Here is a 19,876-nt window from a genome sequence, read left to right as displayed (position 1 = left end):
GTCCCCACTCCCAAGCCCATCCCAGCTGATCCATACGTGGATGAGGTTCTCGTAGGTGCCACACACGATGTGGTGGTTGGTGACGGCGATGGAGTACACGCTGCCTCCCGACGTCTGCAGCACGTGCACACACTCCAGGTTCCGGATGTCCCAGATCTGAGACAGAGCGAGCACAGGCAGCATGAGACCCTTCTCCAGGGGAGAGACCCACTGCAGCCATTCTGCACAGCCCCATGTGCCCACATCACACCTTTAGGGACAAACCTATCCAGCTGGGAATGTTCAGCACTGAAGAGCAAATCCCTGTTATCTTATTTTGCTGGATATTTAAATATCCAGGCTGGAAATGTGTGGAGACTTGACACCCTTTGTGTGTGACTGCACACATGTGCACACACAGCCTTGATAGCACTAAAACTCAACAAAAATTAATAGAGATTCATTAACACTGAGAAGGGCAACTTCCAATTTTCCTGTGTCCTCCAGATGCTGAGAGGTGAACGATTCATCAAAACCTGAGCCTGCACAGAGGAGGGAGGGCACTGGGAACCCTCCCAGGGATTTATGGTAACTCTGCAGCCAGACAGTGACCTTCCCCCGTTATCAGCAGGGTGTCAGTGCAGATAAGGCTGTGGCAGCCACGAGGCGCCAGGCCTGAGGCCCCAGTTCATCCCAGTGAGCCTCCCCAGCAGCTCCCGAGGCCCAGCCTGAGGAGATGGAATCAGTACAGGAAAATCCCACGTGTCAGCAGTGCTCTCACATCCCAGCAGCTGCTCCTGGTGCTGCTGCCCCAGGGGAGAGCACAGAGAGGAGCAGGGCGAGGTGGCTCAGGGTGTCACCAGTGCCAGGGTCCCACCTTGATGGTCTGGTAAGATCCACTGTAGAGATAGTTCTGGGAAGCCACCAGCGCTCGAACCCAGTGGTTGAGACCTGTCAGCTCCTTCTTGAGCTTGAGCTCAGTACCCACAATATCCCACACCTGTGGAAAGCAGGGACACACAGGGGGAGGAACCTCAGCAGGGCTGGGCAGGACATGGACAGCACTGCCCACCCTCCCTGCCCACCCTGCCCGAGGCCCTCCCAGCTCCTCTGGGGATCCTTGTGCCAGCTCTCCTGCCTGATGGGAATTGCTTGATCTCACTGACTTGCAGATAAAACCCAGTAATTGCTGAGGAAGCACATTCTCTGAGGGAGCCAGCCTGGAGCCTGCATTATTGCTGGCAGAGACCCTTCCCTAGCAGAGCCACAGGCTGCAAAACCTAAACCACAGCTGCAGCAAGAACTGCCCTGCACTTCCACTCCCAGCCCTGGCACGCAGGGACTGGCAGATCTCACTCTCCCCACTCTCAGCCTGCTTGGCTCGTTGGCAGGAAATGGCCAGGGATGACAAACCCAAAAGGCCCCAAACTCTCCTTGTGCTGCTCCAGCCTCGAGCCCTGTCCAGAGCTGAACCACTCCAGGCCCCAGATAAAGAAAAGAGCACAGTGCTCTTACAGATGGACAGGCCCATAAGCTGTCTCACCAGGAGCTGGAAGCAGAACCACGGGAACCTAGCCAAGGCTTTAAAGGGCAGCCTGAAAAGCTGTTCCTGATTTCTGCATGTTTTAGGTGGGGAATGCAGACTCAAGATCCCTTGGAGGCGGTTTCAAAACAGACAGCCAGTTCTGGAGCCCAGACACAATGCCCAATGGCCTGGGCAGGTCTGTTGGGGGCCTGAGGACACACACGCTCAGGAACTGCCAGGATACTCCAGCTGCAGCCTCAGGTTTACAGAGTTGGAAGAAATACAGTGTTTTTGCAGCCAGAGAACAGCTTTCCCTTGAGCACAGAGCATGGGCTAAACCTCTGCAGTGCTGGCTGCTCTGCGGCTCAGGAGACCTTAGCAACAAGGTCACCTACAGGTCAAAATGCCACTTCCTTCCTCTTTGGACACTTCTGCCTGGGAGTTGGCACTCCTGGTCCCCCAAGCTGCCCCAGAGGAGCCCTGGAGCTGCACCTTGATGGCTTTGAGGGAGCCACTGAAGAGCATGTTGTGTGAGGAGACCAAAGTGCAAACAGGATTGTCGTGCGCTCGGATCGTGTTCACCTTCTGCAGGTTTTGAATATCCCAGACCTGCAAACAAGAATTATGGAATGCTTTAGGTGGGAAAAGCCCTCTAAGACCAAGTCCAGCACTGTCAAGCCCACCAAAGCAGAACACCCATGAGGGGCTGGGCAGGCCACCAGCCTCCTGCTCCCAGGCAGGAGCTGGGAGTGGGAAATCCTGCCCAAGGACAGCCCCAAGCCCAGCCCAGGAGTGGATGCAGCCCACGGGGGTTTGGTTTCAGTCCCACAGCCCTGGCAGAGGAGGGACAGTCCCTGCTGCAGAGCAGGCTGAGGCTGCCCTGTACTCACGATGATGGTGCAGTCAGCAGAGCCACTGTACAGCTTGTTCCTGCAATGACACCGGGACACAAAGCGGGGTCACCGGGGGACAGCGCCACGTGCAGGGTCCCACCCTGTCCCCAGGCACTGGGGGGGGTCTCGCTGGGCCAAGGCTGTGCACACCCACCCCAGAGCAGGCCCAGCTCCTGTGGGAGGCCAGGCTGGACACTGGAGCAGGGAGCCAGGCACCCTGCTGGTGACCAGAGGAGGAAACCAGGACAGGGGGAGACCAGAGAGACACGTTTCTTGTTCATTTTACCACAGCAAAGAGGCAAGATGCCCCTCTCATGCCTAATCTGGCACAGGACAGAGGATGGGAATTGTGAGGGCACGGTCAGGGGCCCCAGGGCTGTCCCCACTCTCCCCTGGGACAGCTGCCCCTCCTCACTCACCCCTGGATGCAGAGAGCCAGCACAATTCCATCATGACCCTCCAGGGTCTTTTGGCACTTGTATGTGGTACAGGTGTCCCACACCTAACAGAAAACACAAGGCAGAGGCTGGAGCCGGGGCAGGATGTCAGCAGCCAGAGGAGGAAACAGGCTGGCTGTCACTTGGGCACTCTCTGGCTGTCACCTGGGCACTCACTGGCTGTCACCTGGGCACTCTCTGGCTGTCACCTGGGCACTGTCTGGCTGTCACCTGGGCACTCTCTGGCTGTCACCTGGGCACTGCCTGCCAGCCTGGAGGCTTGGCTAGCAAAGGGAATGGACTGCAGAGGGTCAGGCTGAGGCTAACGAGACACAGGCCAGCAGCAGGAATCAGCTGCTCCAGCTCTGCCTCCCTCAGCCCAGGCCAACACAACACACTGAGACAAAGGAGCAGCTCAGCCTCCTGCTCCAGCCCTTCCCACCCCAGGGCTCCAGTGGCACAGCACAGCTTCCTCTGCCACTGCAAAGGCTCTTCCCCTGAGCACACACTGCTCTCTCAAGAGGAACGTGGGAATGTGGTGCCCAGAGCAGCCAGGACAGGGGAGAAATCTGCTTCCCTTCCCAAACACGCAGCAATATCCATTTCCTTCCCTGTGGCTCTAAAAGCAAAGCTCTGCTCCTGGCAGGGTTAGCTGTGGCAGCCCATGGGGGTCCCCAGCCTGGCCAGCAGCCACCAGTGACACTGGGAAGGGCTGGTGAGGCTGCAGTGCTGTCAGTTTGAGTCACTGAAAACAGGACAAAGGAAAACAAACACCCCATAAAATAGGGAAAGGACACACTGGATCAGGGACAAATGTTTTGTTCAAAGATGACTTTTTATAACAAAAGAACATAAAATCAGAAGCTGAAATAGTCCTGAATACCCTAAATGCCACATAAAGCAAAACCAGCAGCTGCAGGAATGAGATTCTAATCAGGGCTCTGCAAAGTTCTCTGTTTGTCTCTCAATTTCACTAGCACATAATGTTTCCTTGCAGAGAATTTTGTCCAACTATAATCACAAAGACTCATTTGATTCTTTGGAGGAAACTTTAGGAAGCAACATCCCCCCCCCCCAAACCCCACAAATGAACTCGGCTTCTGTACCACGTGCAAGTGCAGAGGGTGCAGGGGAGAGGGAAGCTCTTACCTTAATGGTTTTGTCTGAGGAGCCACTGAAGAGCAAGTCTCCTATGGAGTACACACACAAACACCACACGGGGCCCTGGTGGCCCACAAAGGTCCCCTTGCACTTGAAGATCTGCTGAGGATCATAGGCTGCAGAAAGGAGAGGCAGGTGAGGGAGGTGTGAGAGCACCCAGGAGGGCTCCCTGGGCATCCCCCAGGGCCAGCCCGAGGCAGTGGGGACCTGGGGGGTACTCACATCCCAGGATGCCCATGTTGAGCCGAGCATTGATGTGGGAGAGCTCATCCTGAAAAACACAACAAGCTGTGTGAGCTGTGGATCCAGCCAGGCCAGCCTGCCCTGGACATGGTTTAGGACTGTCCTCTCCACTGCCACAACCCCTCTTGTCTTGTTGATGCCCACAGGGCTCTTCCTCAGCGGCAGACTCATCCTCTGACCAGAGGTCTCTGCTCTACTCTGTGACTGCCACATCCCTTTGTCACCTCCCTGCAGAGACCACAGGGCTCTGACAGCACCTCAGACCTGCACTGAACTCTTCAGTATTCAGAGAGGCCCAGAAATACCTCTCAGAATATACTGTCCTCACTCTGCAATTCACCAGACTGCTTGGATCTGCTTATCTCCCCACTTCCTGCAGGCAGGGAGGAGGGGACAATGCCCCTGAAAAAGGAGCAGAAAGCTCTCCCCAAAGCCTCCCCCACTGCAGGAGAAGCCCAGGTAGGAGCAGAGCTGGTAACTCCACCCCAGGGCCCGTCCTCACGTTCAGCATGGAGGCGTCCCTGCGGAATTCCATCAGGTCCTCGCTCAGCTTGCTCTGGTTCTCATCCAGCACATCTACGAGAGAGGGACAGCCCCACAGTCACTGCAGAGCCACTGATGGCATCCCAGGGAACAGGCAGAGGGCACCCACTGCCACCCAACCTCACAACACACCGCTGCCATCAGCAGGGAAAGCATCACCTCCCAGAGAGCCTGTCCCTGCAGCTCTGACCACTGAGCTGGCCTGCTGCACACTCACCAAACTTCAGCTCCAGGTTCTTCTCCAGCTGGTCGATTTTCTCCGAGAGTTTCCCCAGCATGGAGCGCAGGAAGGCGATCTCCTGGTCCTTCTGGGCCATTGCCACCTGCATCTCGTGGAAGCGATCGTCCGTCTGCTGCAGGAACTCCTTCAGACCCTCGAACTTGCACGTCTCCAGGTGGGTCTCGTAGGTGTCCTGGTTTCCTATGAACGTGCACCTGAGGGGAAGGCAGCACGTGGAGATTCCTTGCTCAGCTGTCTCCTCAGGGGAGCTCCAAGGCCCCTCTGGGTCCCCAGCTGCAGGGATGTTGTGGTTTGTCATCCTTCAGAGGATGGACTTGATCACCTTGGAGGTGCTTTCCAATTTTAATGATTCTATGATCCTGCTGAGAGAGGCAGCTGCAGGACAAGAGAGGCCAAGCAGCTCCCACTCTTCCAGCCAGGGCATTGGCCCCAAACTGGACTGTCTGTCTGGGAAGTTGCAAGGAAAAGCAGATAGTGGGCAGGAGACAGTCTGGCATCAGTTTGTTGTGTTCACCAGAAGCCATCAAAGCCAAGGGAGAAAACTGCAGCTGCCCTCAGCAGCTGCTGACTGGGGCCTGCAGCATGGCTGCTCTGCCAGGACTTGCCTTGCTCTGCCTCTGCCAAGACATGGCTTAGGATCACTGAATCACAGAATTGTTGAGGCTGGAAAAGGCCTTTAAGACCATCGAGTCCACTCGTTCCCCCAAGGCCACATCTACATGGCACTTACACCCCTGGGGGATGGGGCCACCACCAGTGCCCTGTGCCATTGCTGGAAGAACTTTCTGTGAACCCTCTTCCTGCAACAGTAAACCCAAGCAGGGGCTGCCCTGGGGCTGACAGGGAATCCTCTGAGGTGGATCAGCACTTCCCTGCCTTGGGACAAGGCCTGGTTTGACAAGACACTGCCATGGTGCTCAAATCACCCTTATCCTCATCCCCCTCTCCTCATGCTGTGACTCTCCTCCAGCTCTTCTGCCTGTGCACTCACCCTCCTCCTCACCAGGGACTGTGACCTGTCTGTTCCCACCTGGAGGCTCTGGGGCTGCCTCCTGCCATCCCTGTAACCCCCAGCTCAGCCTCAGGCCAATGCACAGCCCTGGGGAGAGCTGCTCAGAGGCCTCGGGGCTGCCAAAAGGCAGCTCAGTAATGAGCTCAGTGCATCCTCCCCAGCCAAAAGCGTCAGCTCCTTACCCGTATTTGGAGTGGGGACACTTGATGTGCTCACACTCCTTCAGGTGAGCCTCCAGGTTCATTTTGAGGAGGGGAGGGCAGCTGGGGTTGTTGGGGCAGCGCACGGGCCTGTAATCACAGCTGCTCTCATGGTCCCTGTCCACGGAGAGAAGCAAAGGCAGGGAAAATCAGCAACAAGCAAAAATTAATGGGAACAACACAGATCCTCAGGAGAGGAGCAAACCAGCCCTGTGAGGCTGTCAGATGATCCAAAGCCTCCTGCTCTGAGACTGCAGTTCCAGGTTTAAATTCTCATTTGGCCAGAAAATTGAGAGTAATAATAAGCCACATTTTCACAGGTCACATCTACTTCTGCAGCTGATGGGCTGAGCCTTCAGGCAGCCATGGACAGGGAAAACAGGGAATGCATTTAGCATGGGGAGGGAGATAGATTTCAAATTCACAAGACATAACCAAGTTAATTCCTCCTACGAAAAGAATCCCAAGTTCTCTACTTGACCACGGCCACGGAGTTTCATCCCAGATGTGAGGTGGCTGCTCTCACAATGCACCCCCTGTGGCAGTGCTGGCACTCAGGGAGCAGAGAACAGCGTCCTTCCCCTGACAGCTGTCCCCTGAAGCCAGGCTGCCCACGCCCCTGGCACAGCCGAGCAGCGCTGCAGGAGCAGCTCGGGCAGGCCAGGCTGGCACAGCCCTTTCCCTGCAGAGCTGCAGGCTGGAAGGAGCACTCACTTCCTGGCACTCAGCTTGATGGTGAAGGGGCAGCCACGGGGGTCCACCTCGAAGGCGGTGGGCTTGCTGCTGGCGGCGGGCCGGCAGCCGTACTTGCAGTGGATGAACAGCTCCCCGATCTGCTCGGCCACCGCGATGTTGTTCACCACCACCGTCAGCTTGGCGTTGTCCACGGGGCACTTCTCTGCCAGGGAGGGAAGGGTGGCACGGTCAGTGAGGGCTGAGATGGGGCACGAGCATTTCCAAGAGCTCCTGCGTGGAAATTGCGTTTTTCTGCCTTCCCTGGTCGAGTCAGCCAACTCTCAGGTGAGTGGCCATGGAAAGAGCCAGGAATATTCCCCCAGGGTCTGCAAGCCATTATCTTTGGTTTGTCTTGGGGCTTAGAAAAGTCACAGTTGATGTTAATCTGTAAAGGTTTGAGGGAGCTGGCAGTGAAAGAAGCCCACAGTGATTCAGACTGCCTTGTGCTGGCTGAAGGGTGAGTGTTCACAGGCAGTGAGCACAAATCACCACCCATAACCTGCTCCTCACCCAGGCCTCACTCAGCTCCTGCTGCCAGCAACCACTGAAACCCAGAATCCTTTAGGCTGGAAAAGATCTCCAAGATCACTGAGTCTAAGCCTTGGACTGATCACCATCTTATCAACTGAGCTCTGCCACATCCAGTTGTTTATGGAACACTCCAGGCATGGGGATTGCAATTGCAAAGCCTTTTGCTACAGATCTGTGGGCTGGGGTTGATTCAGCAGAGCACCGTGAGGGGATTAACATGCAAAGCAGAGGGACCTCCTGCATATGGAACACAAAAATCCCAAGGAAGAAAGAGCTGTTGCTTTGCAGGGCTCCCCAGGGAGCCTCCTCGGGGCTCGCTGCTCTGGTAATGCCAATGGCTTGGCTCTGTGCTGAACAACAGCTTGCCAAGAGGGGCACAGGCTCCTGCCAAAAAAAAAGTCTTTTTTTTGCAGCCAGAGTCCAACCAAGCAGGAGCTGGTTAGCCCAGGCCAGCAGCCAGGGGCTTGGGCTCTCCCAGGGCTCTGCAAGAGCTGGCTGAGCTAAAGCAGCTCAGTGGGGCTCAGTCAGGGGCCAGAGTCCTGGCACTGAGGGGATGGGGGTGAAGGGGTTGATGCCAAATGTGGCCCCTGGCTCTTTATCCAGGCAGCCACAGAAAGCTTTCAGTTTGAAATCAGTGGGTCAACCCTGGGCGAGACATGTATTATCCTGGGATTATCCACTGCATTTTCCAGGATCTGAGAACATCCTGTGCCCAGGGGCAGGGCCCAGCCCTCTCTGCAGTGCCCATGCTCCAGAGTGTACCAGCAGCCCCCAGCCCCTCACTGCTGCAGCAGCATGTCTGAGTGCCAGCGTGTTTTAAGCCCTTTGGACATTTTTCAGCAGGTTTCTCTTTAGGTGAAAGCAAATAAACCAGAAAATAACAGTGTTTTGGCTGCATCACACAAGAACAGTTCTGTACTCACCAGATGTTAAGGCACATCTCCTGCAAAACGTGTGCTGTGGAGACAGAGAGGAACAGCAGCGTCAGCGTAAAACGAGAGCGGGTGAATTATTCCCTGTGGCTATCTATGGGAAAGGTGGGAGATACCAAAGCCTGTGGCTCAGGAGCCTCAGCAGCTGTTCTGCCTGTTTTAGCTCAGCACCACAGGGCAAACCCCAGCTGCTTGCTCAGGCAGCTCAGGGTGAAGCACAGGTCCTGCTCCTGAGAGCACTGAACACACAGGCTGGAGCTTTGATGTCCTCCCCGTTCAGGATCAGGCCATGATCGTGGTGCCAGCCAAAGCCAGGGGCATGTTCTGCCACACTCTGATATTCATGGGATCACAGAATCCTGGAATGGTTTGGGTTGGAAGGGCTCTTAGAGATCATCAAGTTCCAATTGCCTGCCATGGGCAGGGACACCATCCCCCCAGAGCAGGGCTCTCTCTGAGCTCCATCCAGCTGCTCTTCAACACATCCAAGCCTTTCCTACCCTCCACATCTGCACAGGGCTTCTCTACTTCACCCTCCTCTGTAGCCCATGTCAGCCCTCTCATTCCCCTGAGAAGCCCTCGAGGGAAGGGGAAGCCTGGCCTCTCGCTGTCCTTGCCCAGTCAGCCCATCACATCCATCCCCCTGGAGCAGCAGAAGCTGCCCTGTCCTGCTGCCAGGCAGATGGAACAGCTGGTTTGTAAGCCCATTAAATGCTCTGTAAATTTGAGAGCACTTTAAATAGCTCCCCTCTCCGTTCTGACAGTTTAACTTGACAAAGTAGCAAACACCATCTAACACACTAATGAACAAAAAGGCTGCAGCATTTCACTGGTCCTGATCCTGCCCCGTGCATTCCCTGGAGCCTCCTCAGCCACATTCCCTGGCCATGGAGCCAGCTCTTGGCAGGGCTGGAGTCCCCCTCTGGAGCTGTTATCTGCTGCCCTGCTCCCGTGGCCTTTTCCTGCCCGGCACAGCTGCACCGAGCTCCCTCCAGAGCTGCCAGAGCAGGACTGCAGATGAAGCCAGGCTGCTTCCTGCAGTGGGGGTTTTTCCACATTAACCAGTAAATCTGTGTCTCTGTGCAGAGCTGCTTTCTGGAATGGAGCAGCCAAACTGCACCAGCTCCCAGCACTTCTGGGGAATAGCACCCTCAGTGCAATAAACAATCCTGAGCTCTGCTGCTGTTGCTACAGCCCCATCCTGGTGATCAGAAGCACGTCAGAAGCATTAGAGCCATCTCAAAGCCATCTTTCTTCACAAGTAGCACAGAAGCAGGAATAATATACAGCTTCTATTACATCCCAGTAAAATGGAATCCAGAAGAACATTCATAATACCCCGTGCCTTTCATTTGAGGATCTCAAATCCCTTTGCAAGCATTAACTAAATGAAGCTTCAAGCCATTCTTGTTTTATAAGCAACACTTCCTTCACAACTGAAACACAGCCATTCCTGGGGTGTCCAGGAGCTCCTGCAGAGCCCTTCAGGAGGATTTTCAACCTCATGGAAGCCACAGCAAGGAGACTGAAGATGGCCAGGACAGGGTGGCCGACAGTACAGCTCTCCTGGGAATAGCCACCCATTTTAATTAAGCCCTAGTTTTGCTTGACAGTCCCCAGGGAGAGACAGAGGGGACAGTCCAGGCTTGGCTCTGTTTCACACAGGATATTTGGGAGAGCCCTGCCTTACCCCACAGGTTGTGATGACGGGATCCTTAAACACACTGCAGCACAGCTGGCAGCACAGCTTCACGGACGGCTGCTCTGCAAACACCAGGGGCTCCTGCAGGGCACACAGAGGGACACACACAGCGTGGATTAGTCCAAATTCAGCTCTGCAGAAGGAATAACACAATCCCTCAGTGGTGAGCCTCAGGGGCACACCGAGGGTTTCATCATCTCAACATAAAATTCTGTCTGGATCTGCTGAGTTGCAGCAGGGGAAGAACGAGCTTGGGAATGGCTGGGGTCCCTCAGCTCATCACAAACTGGGGGCCACCAGCATCTGGCAGGACCAGCACCTGACAGCAAATTGCACACACCAACTTCTTTGCCAATGGTTTGAGTCACCAGAACTGCGTGAGCTGCACTGGCTGGGACTTGGTCTTTGGCTGGCCTGAGCATAGAGTTGTCAAAATTGTACTAAGCCTGAGCTTAAGAGCCATTTTAAAGCAGCCTGCACTTTTCTATTCTTGAAGCATCCTGAGGGAAGGGCTCCTTCACTCCTTAGGAAGCAGAAACAACATTGTTTCTGCTGCAATGGGCTGATCTCTCCAGTTCTGTTTACCAACAAGGACAGCCAGCACAGGGCTCCAAGCACATCCCCCCAGAGCACCTCGGCTCTCCAGGGCTCCAAGCACATCCTCCTGGAGCACCATGGTTTTCCATGCTCACGTTTCAGAGCATTTCCAATCAATCTCTGCAGTTCACTCTGTCTTTATGCTGCTCTCACAAATGCAAATACAGTCCCCTTGATTCCTAACTATGACTCTTATCCCACTCTTATCCCAGGTCAGTGGCAGAATGCTGCCTGACCTTTTATTCATCCAGGTTGGGGTTGGTTACTGGGCCACAAGCTAAGCTCAGTTTAAAAGTATCCTCCCCCAGCATATAGACAATTCCTTGCACCCTCCAGGGGCTTACAATGAAGTCTGTGGGGTGCCACTCAGCCCTGAATGGGGATGGGGCTCCAAATCCACAGGGAATTGTATTTCTCTTGCTGCCTGGGGCCAGACCACCAGCCTGAGCCTTGCAACCCGACCTGCTCTGCTGGCCAGGGAATCACACAGGACTTTGCAAAGACTTACAGTTTTCCTGGGAAGCAGAAAAGCCTCACCATTGTCCTTTCCAGGCAGGGAAATGGTACATGAGGAAGCAAAGTCAGTGGTGGAAACAAAGTTAAAAGCAGGAGTCTGAGCCAGGCATCGCACGAAATCTGCCCGTGAGAGCTCTGTGTACTCACGACAGTCCACTAAGTTACTCTTTTGACATTGAGCTTCCTAATCCTGCTCCTTCAGACAATCCCAAATACCTACTGGCTCCTCCTCTTCCTCATGGAGTGAGAACGTGGAGCGCAAGGACATGTTGGACTCGGAGTGCAAGGAGCGGACGGAGATAGCGGAGTCGGAGCGGCGCGGGGTGCTGATCGGAGGCTGTGGACACAGAGCAGCTCTGGTCAGTGCAAACAATTCCCAAACTCCAGGCAAAGCCTTCAAGTGCAGTTTTCCCCCTCCACAACACTCAGCTGCTCCACTCCCAGCTGCACTGAGTGGCCCTGCTGCTGTGTGCCCTTGCCCAGGGACGGGAATCACTTGGGTTTAACTCCCTAAGCCAGGCTGACATGGAAATTCCAAGCACATCCCTTTCTCCAAGGTGCATTCCCTGCACACTTACCGTGCACACCTGCAAAGCAACGGGCTGGAAGGATTAATCCTTCATGGAAAGCTCCGTAAATCTCCCCCAGAGACTGCTCCAGCTCCTGCAATGTCTCTAATCTCTGCAGCAGCACTTGTTGTTGCACTCACTATCTAACTTCTGCCAAATTTCTTTGCGTAAGTGTGGAGACTTCCTTCTATTGAATTCTCTGTGAGCCTGGCTCTGCCGCTTCCTGCTCGGGAGGGGAGAGCGGAGCGGACACCGCGTGCACCAATCCAGAGAGATCCTCTGCCTATGGCAGCCTCGGGATTGGCTTTGGGGAAATGCTGCTGCTGGAATATTCACCAGCAGCACGTCTCCCAGGGTGGAATATCAACCAGCAGCACGTAGCCAAAGTGCCACTCGGTGTCAAAGCGCCACTGGGGACTGCAGACCATGGGGAGACTGGAGTCCAGGGCAGCTGGGAGCGCAGCCACTGCGGGGTTAGTCTGGAAGAGATGCTGCTGGTGGACTGGAAAAGGTGCAGGGAGGAGGAATAAAGGTTTTCAGTGAGTAGAATGGATGCTTTGACAAAGAAATGGAAGAATGAAGCCAGGAGCTTCAGACGCTCCAGATAAGGCACGATGGATGAGCATCTGCACATGTCACACTCCCCAAGGCTTGGCTGCAGCCTCTGGTCCTGAGGAGTGTTGGCTGGAAGGAGCTCTGGACATCCCTGGCTGCCCACTGGAAAGGGACTGGCCCTGGCCCAGGCCAGGGAAGCTGCACGGACCAGACTCTGCTGAGTTCCTGTCCTGCACCTTGTGAGATAAACGCTTTTCCTCGTGTTCCCTCTGAGCCTGGGGAGCTGCATTCTGTGTGCCTGCCCTGGGTGCAAAAGGGTGACACCAGGCCCAAGGACAGACAAAGGCAAAGCAGGAGGGCAGTGGGGCAGGAAATTCAGCAATGAAAGCTGCGAGATGAGGTTCAGAGGCTGCTGCCCTCCCCGGACACAAAGCATGCTGCAGTCCCAGTGCAGCCTGGCTGGGCTGCAGGAGAGCAGCAGACCAGGATCCTGCTGGCTCCTCACACTGCTCTGCTGCTTCATTTTTATGATCCTGGGCTCTGAGGAACTCAGAAATGCTGCATCTGCTTACAAGCCAAAGCACAAATGCCTTTCCCTGAAAGACAGCGTATTTATTGACTAAGTACATAAACCTTAAGGAGGAATGGTTATAATGAGGTAAATCCATTTTACGTGTATCCATTTATTTGATTATTTTCCTCTACTAGTAGCAGAAATTATTAAAATAGCCAGAATGACTGTGCACAGTTTGCAGTCTGGAGGTGGCAGGGGTGAGGGCAGCAAAGGCAGGCTCTGCAGGGAGGCAGGAGTGTCACCAGCAACACCCAGTGAGCACCACCAGCAGAGAAGGGGAGCTGCAGCGTGCTCAGGAGGCAGGGGTGGGAGACACAGAAGGTTTGTGGCTCAGCTCCCTGTGTCCTGGTTTGGATAATGCTGGTGTTAACTGCACAGCAGAGAAGGGGATGTGCTGAGAAGCATCCCTCACTGTCCCTGTGGGGACAACACAGAATGGCAGAGGGCATGCTGGCAGTTCCACACCCTCTGGGTATCTGCAGCCTTGCTTCTGCCAAGCAAACAAGGGTAAAACTCAAGAGACCTCATTTCTGCACTAAACAACAGGCACACCTTCAAACAGCCCAAGGATGGAGCACTCAAACATCTGATGGAAGATGGAGAGGTTTTTGCTGGCAATTCAATCCAGCCTCTGGCTCAGAGGTGAAGCTCCCTGAAAACAACAGGCTTTGGACAGCCAGGCAGCCTCCATCCATGGCATCCAATTGTTCCAAAATTCAGCTGCAATCTTCAGCTGCATTCCCAGAACCTCAGCCTCCAGCTGGTTCCAGCTCCATGCAGGCACAGCAAGGTGGGAACCTGTGACACTGTGTCCAGGAAGGATGACAGCAGCCACTCAGTAATCCCTGCCCTGCACACAGAACACACTGCTCCGCTTTGTTTCATTTACAGCAGCTTTGCAAGGAAACAAAAAGGGGTGGTGGAGGTCACAGGAGGGCTCAGACTCGTCTCCAACTGTCTCTCTGATGGCTGAGAAGCTCTTGGCAGCTTCTGGAGGAGGGAAAACTCAGTGATGAGGAAGGGAAATCCCAGATTATTTCTTGACAAAGCAAATGAAGCTTCCTAAGAGGGTTAGTGAGTCTGCCTGGAGCAGCAGGCAGAGCAGGACCGAGGTGGTTCTGGTTTGTCAGCACCTCACGCTGCTTCCTGAACCACTCATTAATCCTCTCACTATTTTTGCTAAAGAATATTTAACACTCCAGGGAAAGTGGGCTGAGACTGTCCAAGAGGATTGAAGCTGGCTCAGAGATCTCCCCCACTCTTGGCTGCACACCCCAGTTTGTGCCAGTGGGGTTTTCAGAGGAGTCAGGGAGTTTCATTATCAGATCTGGCTAAATGAAATATTTACAGCATCCCCTCCTCTGGAAAAATCCTCTCCTCTGCCCTGTGAGAACTGCCCAGCTTGTGAAAAGGGCATTGTGAGCCCAGCACTGAGCCCACAGGGTCCGTGCTGACAGCCAGGGGTGGCCTGAACACTGGCCCAGCTCATGGGGTCAGTGGTGGGCTGGAGAGCTGCACTTGCCAAGGACACCAGGCAAATTTTCAAAGGACTTGTTAGAAAAAAGACCAACAACAAACAAAACCCCCACGGGCTCACATAAAACACAGCAAGATCTCTGAGCAACAGAAGGAACTTTAGAGGATGCTGACAATAAAATTCTTTGCAATCTGGTGTCAAATTTATTTTAAGAAGTGCTGCAGCTCCTCACTGTTGCTGACCCCAGTCTCCAACTCCAGCAGCAATGATCCATTTATGCCTGGCTTGGAAATTGGGTCTTGTAACCTCAGTCTACAAGTACTTAAGTTGAAGTTTGCTACTCATATGTTTATATCTGAAGAAAGCCTGTGGTTGTGAGATGTGGCTGGAGCAGCAGGGACAAGAGGAGGTCCAGCCTTGGAGCTGTCCATCCTTTCATCAAGGTTTGCTTTGCTATTCTTGATTTAATTGATTTAGCTAACTTAATTTCTCTCCAAGCAGCTAACACTGGAGCCTGTTAAATCACTAAATTCCCCAAAAAGAACTTGCTCAGAAGTGAGAGAGAAAACTGGATACAAAATTGGGAACTGCTTTACCACCAAGTTACTGGGAGACACAGGAATGGTTTGTGTGGGAAGCCCAGCACAGTCCATAGTGCCCAACATCCCACTCTGCAGGTCCCAAACGCTCTCCCTGTGGTCAGAGGCCCCATCTGGAGGTGGGAATAGGAATGGATTCTGTAACTCCACAACTGCAGAGCCAGCTGGGATCCATCCAACAGGGCTCTGCTGGTCCCAGTCACAGCCCAGACATCCCTAGCAGGAGCTGTTTCCAGCTGTCCCAGGAGCCAGGTACACCCTCCCAAGGAGGCTCTGGGATTTGTGGTTCCCAGCTTTGGATCCACAGAGTTCAAACAGTGTTGAAAGCAGCAGAAGCAGCTCCAGCCTAAAGCCCCAGGTCAGAATGAGCTGTTTCCCCACAGCACCAGCCTCGGGAGCAGCCAGGAGTGCTGAGGCTGGTCCTGCCCCTGGGGCACACGTAACACAGAGAATGATGAGGCAGGCAGAGGAGTCCAGAGGAGCTCCAGACACCTCTTATTTCACTCCTGATCAGCTAAGCCAGTCAGAAGGGTCCTGACAACACCTACCATGCCATCATCCTCATCCCGAGGGGAGTACGTGAGGGTGCTGGACGAGGACGGGGTCCGACGGTGCTGCTTGAAAGTATTGGTCCCGTCAGCTTTAAAGGGAATTAGAAAAGAAAAACAAGTATTTAGGCTCCTCAGAAACATTTCCAAGCTATGGGACAGCCTCTGTAGCTGTGAGTGTTCCTTAGACAAGGAAAAGACTTGGGATTCTCCAATGCTGGTTCATGACTGGATGTATCAGCACAGGCAGAACCCTGATCTCTGAGAGCTCGCCCAGAAAAGAGCACAGATAATATTCTGTCAGGTCCACAGGTTAAAAATACTATTAAAAAGAAACTTTATACTCCCACGTATCTCAGTCACCAATAAAAATTGCCTGGATCCAGGGAGGTCTGGATATCCCTGAGGCACAGGGGAGCCATGCTAAATTAAATATGAAATATTTGTATAGAGATCATGTATCTGACTCTTATACGTATCAAAGCCTGAATGTAAATATTCAGGAGTCCAAAACCATCCAGAGTCCAGGACAAATGTAATTCAAACATTTTTCCTGGGCAGATGTTCATTTCCTTATCAAAATCAGTGTCAAGTGTTTTTTGTCTCTATTAAAGGAAGGATATTTGTATTCCAAAATGAAACCAGGCCTCTTCCTACATTCACCCCACGTGTCAGGGCTCAGGCTTCCCTCACCTGCTGAGCCTAGAGGAACAAGGCACAGGAATTGTAAATGAGCAGGGACATTTGCATCCCCTCCTGTCTGAGCTAAAAACGACCACGGGGTTTTACCAAAGCTCCAGAGTGACTCACAGTCAGGCACAGAGGGAAGATGGAAATTTTCAGCATTGGTGACGATTCTCACAGGGATCAATAAGATTTGGTGCTGAGCTCAGGATCAAACCCTGTTGTACTACTCTGTTTTCAGCACTGCCATCCCTGTGGTACTGCTCAGTCTGCCTGAGGAGAGAAAATTCCTGTGCCTGCTCATTTCCATCATGTCAGGACCCTTGGGCTGCATAACACCAAACCCAGCCCTCAACACCTGGTCAATGACCAGAGAGATTCTCCCAACAGCTTTATGATCTGTAAAACAACAACAACCACCCTGGGATCACACACAGTACACATGAAATACTCACCCTTTGTGATGGTGGTCACAGCAGAGAAGGCTGGCCCAAAAGTTGTTTCCATTCTTGTCTGCAATATTGAAAAAATGAATGTCAGGACATTTAAATCCTTCAGATTTTGCCTGAGCTGGTGAAATACTGCATACACAGCTTTTATCTGTGAAAAATGAGATTTTAAGTGGCAAGAAAACACCCTGTTTCCAAAGCAAGAAGACAGGAAGCAGCCCTGTCCCTGCCTGTGCCAGCAGCAGTGGCCTTACCCCGTTAGTGTTTTCAGAAGTAGTGATGCTCGTTGTGCCACTGGAGAAACGATTGTAGCGAGCGTTCTTGTTTGAGCTCATAATCTAGGCCAGCATCTGTTAGTCATGGGAAGCTTGCTCTGTGGAAGAAGAAGGACACAAAGGGAGTTAGGCTGGTTGTGGGTATTTTCCTGGGCTCAGAGAACACTCTCCTGCAGCACAAAGCCCAAGTGTTCACCTAAACTCACATAAACCTGGATTTTCAGAAGCAAGAGGTGAAGACAAAGATTCCTTCAAATTATTCCTGAGTGAGAGTTCAACTTTCTTTAAATATATGATTATTTTTTAATAAGAGCCTCATTTCTCTTCCTCCACTGTTTCATTAGGCTCAAGTTTGCAAAGTCAAGAATTCCACAACAATAATCTGCAGAAACACAAGGAATTTGCTTTCTTTAACCTCTGTTGAAACCTGATAGTGCTTCAGGGCACAATGATGCTGCTGTCCCAGCAAATCTGACAAGAGGCTCTCAGTCTCCTTCAGAGCCAGGACAGCCTCAGGAAGGAGCTGCAGCTCCTCTGCCATCACACAGAGGTGCTCCTGGCTCAGAGTTTCTCTCAGAGAGGACAAAGCTCAGCCTGGCATTGGGGAGGTGAAGTGTCTCAGGTGTTTCCAGAAACTGGTTTTCTCTTACCTGGGAGTGACAAGTCCTAAATGTCCAAGCTCTTTATAAAAACACCACTGGGATTTCTCCACTTTACAACAAGGGAAACTGAGGCTGAGTGAGAGAGCTGGGACCTGGGATTTGTGCAGGGATTCCCATCCCCCTGGAGAGCCCTGGCAGGGGCTGGGCACAGCCTGAACATGCATTTTAAACACTGCAGAGGTGACAGCTGAGCTGTCCTTGGGCCAGGCTCTGCCCAGAGCCTGACACAGCAATTGCTGGGGCTCCCTGCAGCTCTGCACCCAACAGCAACAGCAGAATCCTGAGCAGGGAATTGCTGCTCAGGTCTAGACTCTCAGAAACAACTAGAACAGTCAAAAAATCATTTAAAAAAACCCCAAAATTACAAAGAAAAACCAATCAGAAATCCTGAAACCAAACCCAAAACCATCTGAAAAGCAGGGATCTGGATAATGTTTTCCAGACACGTGACACCACTGTCCTGGCTGCTTGCAAATGCCAGATCCCTGAGGAGATGCTGAGCACAGAGTCTGGAGTTGTCTCAGAAGCAGCAGGAATGAAGCAGAGTTGTGCTGCAGCATCGGGGAGACCTGCAGAGTTTAAAGCTGGGCTCCAGCACACCAGAAGTTTGGCTTTGGCCATGGGATCCTTTTATTCCTGTCCATGTTCCTGAGGCCACAGAGAGCAGAGGGAGGGTGGGAGAGGGCAGAAAAAGGGTTTGGGCCACTGTCCCCAGGAGATGGGAACCCCACTCACTCAGCCTCTCTGCCTCTGGCAGCTTTGGATGAACCACTGCAGCTCTTGGCATCCTCCAGGCAAAAATTCTCCCCCTCTGCACAAGCCTGAAGATTCCCCTTTTCCACTTCAAAGCCTGAAGATGAGAGGTCTCCAGCTGGGGTCTCCAGATGATGCAGTGCTCATAAATTAAACACAGCAAGTATTTCCACGAGTGATGGCACAAACTGCCGCGTTTCCTGGGATTTCCCTTCTCAAGGCTGCATTATCTCATGTCCAGTAACGTGTGTATCACTAAAATTCCCCTCTCCACAGGTTCCCTACATCTAGCAGTACAGCTGGGCTCACCACTCTCCTCTGGAAAAGGGATTCTGCACTCTGCTCCTCCCATTATTGGGTGGAAATAGAGAAATATTCAAATTTCCAGGGATACGAATCCATGCAACACCTACCCACACACCCTTTATCCTACTCAGAGGCAGCAGAGGATTTGCTCCCACTTCATCAGCTGTGTCAGTTAAGGTGAAGAGAACCTTGCATATCAAATATTCCTCTTGGGGTTTAGGGCAAACAGTCATTCCCAGATGGAAAGAGAGGAAACCCACCCTGATGGAGGATGGTGGGCTGTCTGGAGACTCAGGCAGAGCTTTGTTCCCTCTCATTTTCAGGGTATGTATCACCTTCAGATGGAACAGATGGAGACTCAAGCAACGGGAAACACTCAGAGACAGGGAAAACAAAAATGGGGATAAAGTGACAGCATGAGGAGTTGTGTGATATCATTAAAGGCTGGCTCAGATGTGCCACAAGCAGTGACTGCAGCCACCTGAGCCACTGCAATGACCCTTCAACCCCTGCCTGGGAACCTCCAGTAAATCCAAAGTGGGGAGGGAAAGTGGAATACAGGGATTTTCCACTGGCTGTTCATAAGCTTGACCTGTGCCTGCAGCTTGGCTGAGCAAGGTACCTGCAGCAGCAGCAGCAGCAGCAGGGAGCCTGCTCGTGTCTGCTCCAGAGCAGAGGAATGTGAGAAATGGAAAAAATGTCGAGTGGAATATCAGCCAGGCTGCACAACACCAGCAGCCACAGCGCTTCTGATGCCAGCCCAAACCTCTGCACCCACCACACACAGAGCATCTCAGCAGAGCAGACACCCAGAGCATCGTCTGACAAGCTCCTCACACCTTCCTTTCCATCTCAGAGCATTTTCCAACTGATATCAAAGAAATTAAAAGGAGGTAGAAAAGAGCTGATGGTGTCAATGTTAATGCCAGCTTCCCACAGCACTTGTAAAAATCTCTGCACCTTTGCTTGGCATCTGAACCCTGCCAGCTCCACTGTCCTGTGCTCCCAGGCCTGGAGATGAGTGTCCCTCTTGGTGTTGGGAACCCAGCCTGTGATCCAGATTCTACTTGTCTGGACTTATTTTTTTAATTTTATTTTAACATGCAACATCAGTGGTTTTTACAGTAAACAAAGAGGAGGGAAAATCTTCCCAGGAAAAGGGAAGCTGTGGGGACCCA

The 19,876-nt window shown here is 52.9% G+C and overlaps 1 protein-coding gene across 5 annotated transcripts in view; it reads right to left on the bottom strand.

Moving 5' to 3' along the window:
* Positions 1-19,876, bottom strand: part of TRAF7 (TNF receptor associated factor 7) — a 28,647-nt gene that overhangs the window by 2,360 nt on the left and 6,411 nt on the right. For 2 of the 5 annotated variants that reach the window (XM_015642704.3, XM_015642705.3), the window contains exons 2-18: positions 16,957-17,075; positions 16,709-16,766; positions 15,570-15,661; positions 11,468-11,584; positions 10,123-10,215; positions 8,424-8,457; positions 6,949-7,132; positions 6,217-6,351; positions 4,999-5,216; positions 4,741-4,814; positions 4,218-4,266; positions 3,984-4,111; positions 2,817-2,899; positions 2,395-2,434; positions 1,997-2,113; positions 857-979; positions 37-156 (exon numbers count right to left, since the gene is read on the bottom strand). In XM_015642704.3, the coding sequence (XP_015498190.1) occupies positions 37-156; positions 857-979; positions 1,997-2,113; positions 2,395-2,434; positions 2,817-2,899; positions 3,984-4,111; positions 4,218-4,266; positions 4,741-4,814; positions 4,999-5,216; positions 6,217-6,351; positions 6,949-7,132; positions 8,424-8,457; positions 10,123-10,215; positions 11,468-11,584; positions 15,570-15,661; positions 16,709-16,766; positions 16,957-17,037 (1,746 nt within the window). In that variant the 5' untranslated portion in view covers positions 17,038-17,075. Of the gene's footprint in view, positions 1-36; positions 157-856; positions 980-1,996; positions 2,114-2,394; positions 2,435-2,816; positions 2,900-3,983; positions 4,112-4,217; positions 4,267-4,740; positions 4,815-4,998; positions 5,217-6,216; positions 6,352-6,948; positions 7,133-8,423; positions 8,458-10,122; positions 10,268-11,467; positions 11,585-11,825; positions 11,936-15,569; positions 15,662-16,708; positions 16,767-16,956; positions 17,076-18,958; positions 18,978-19,876 lie in introns of those variants that run through there. The other 3 variants (XM_033517881.1, XM_019008240.2, XM_015642708.2) reach the window with 3 other exon arrangements.

Source organism: Parus major, chromosome 14, assembly GCF_001522545.3.
Source record: "Parus major isolate Abel chromosome 14, Parus_major1.1, whole genome shotgun sequence".
NCBI lineage: Eukaryota > Metazoa > Chordata > Aves > Passeriformes > Paridae > Parus > Parus major.
This window is presented reverse-complemented; position numbering and strand designations above follow the sequence as displayed.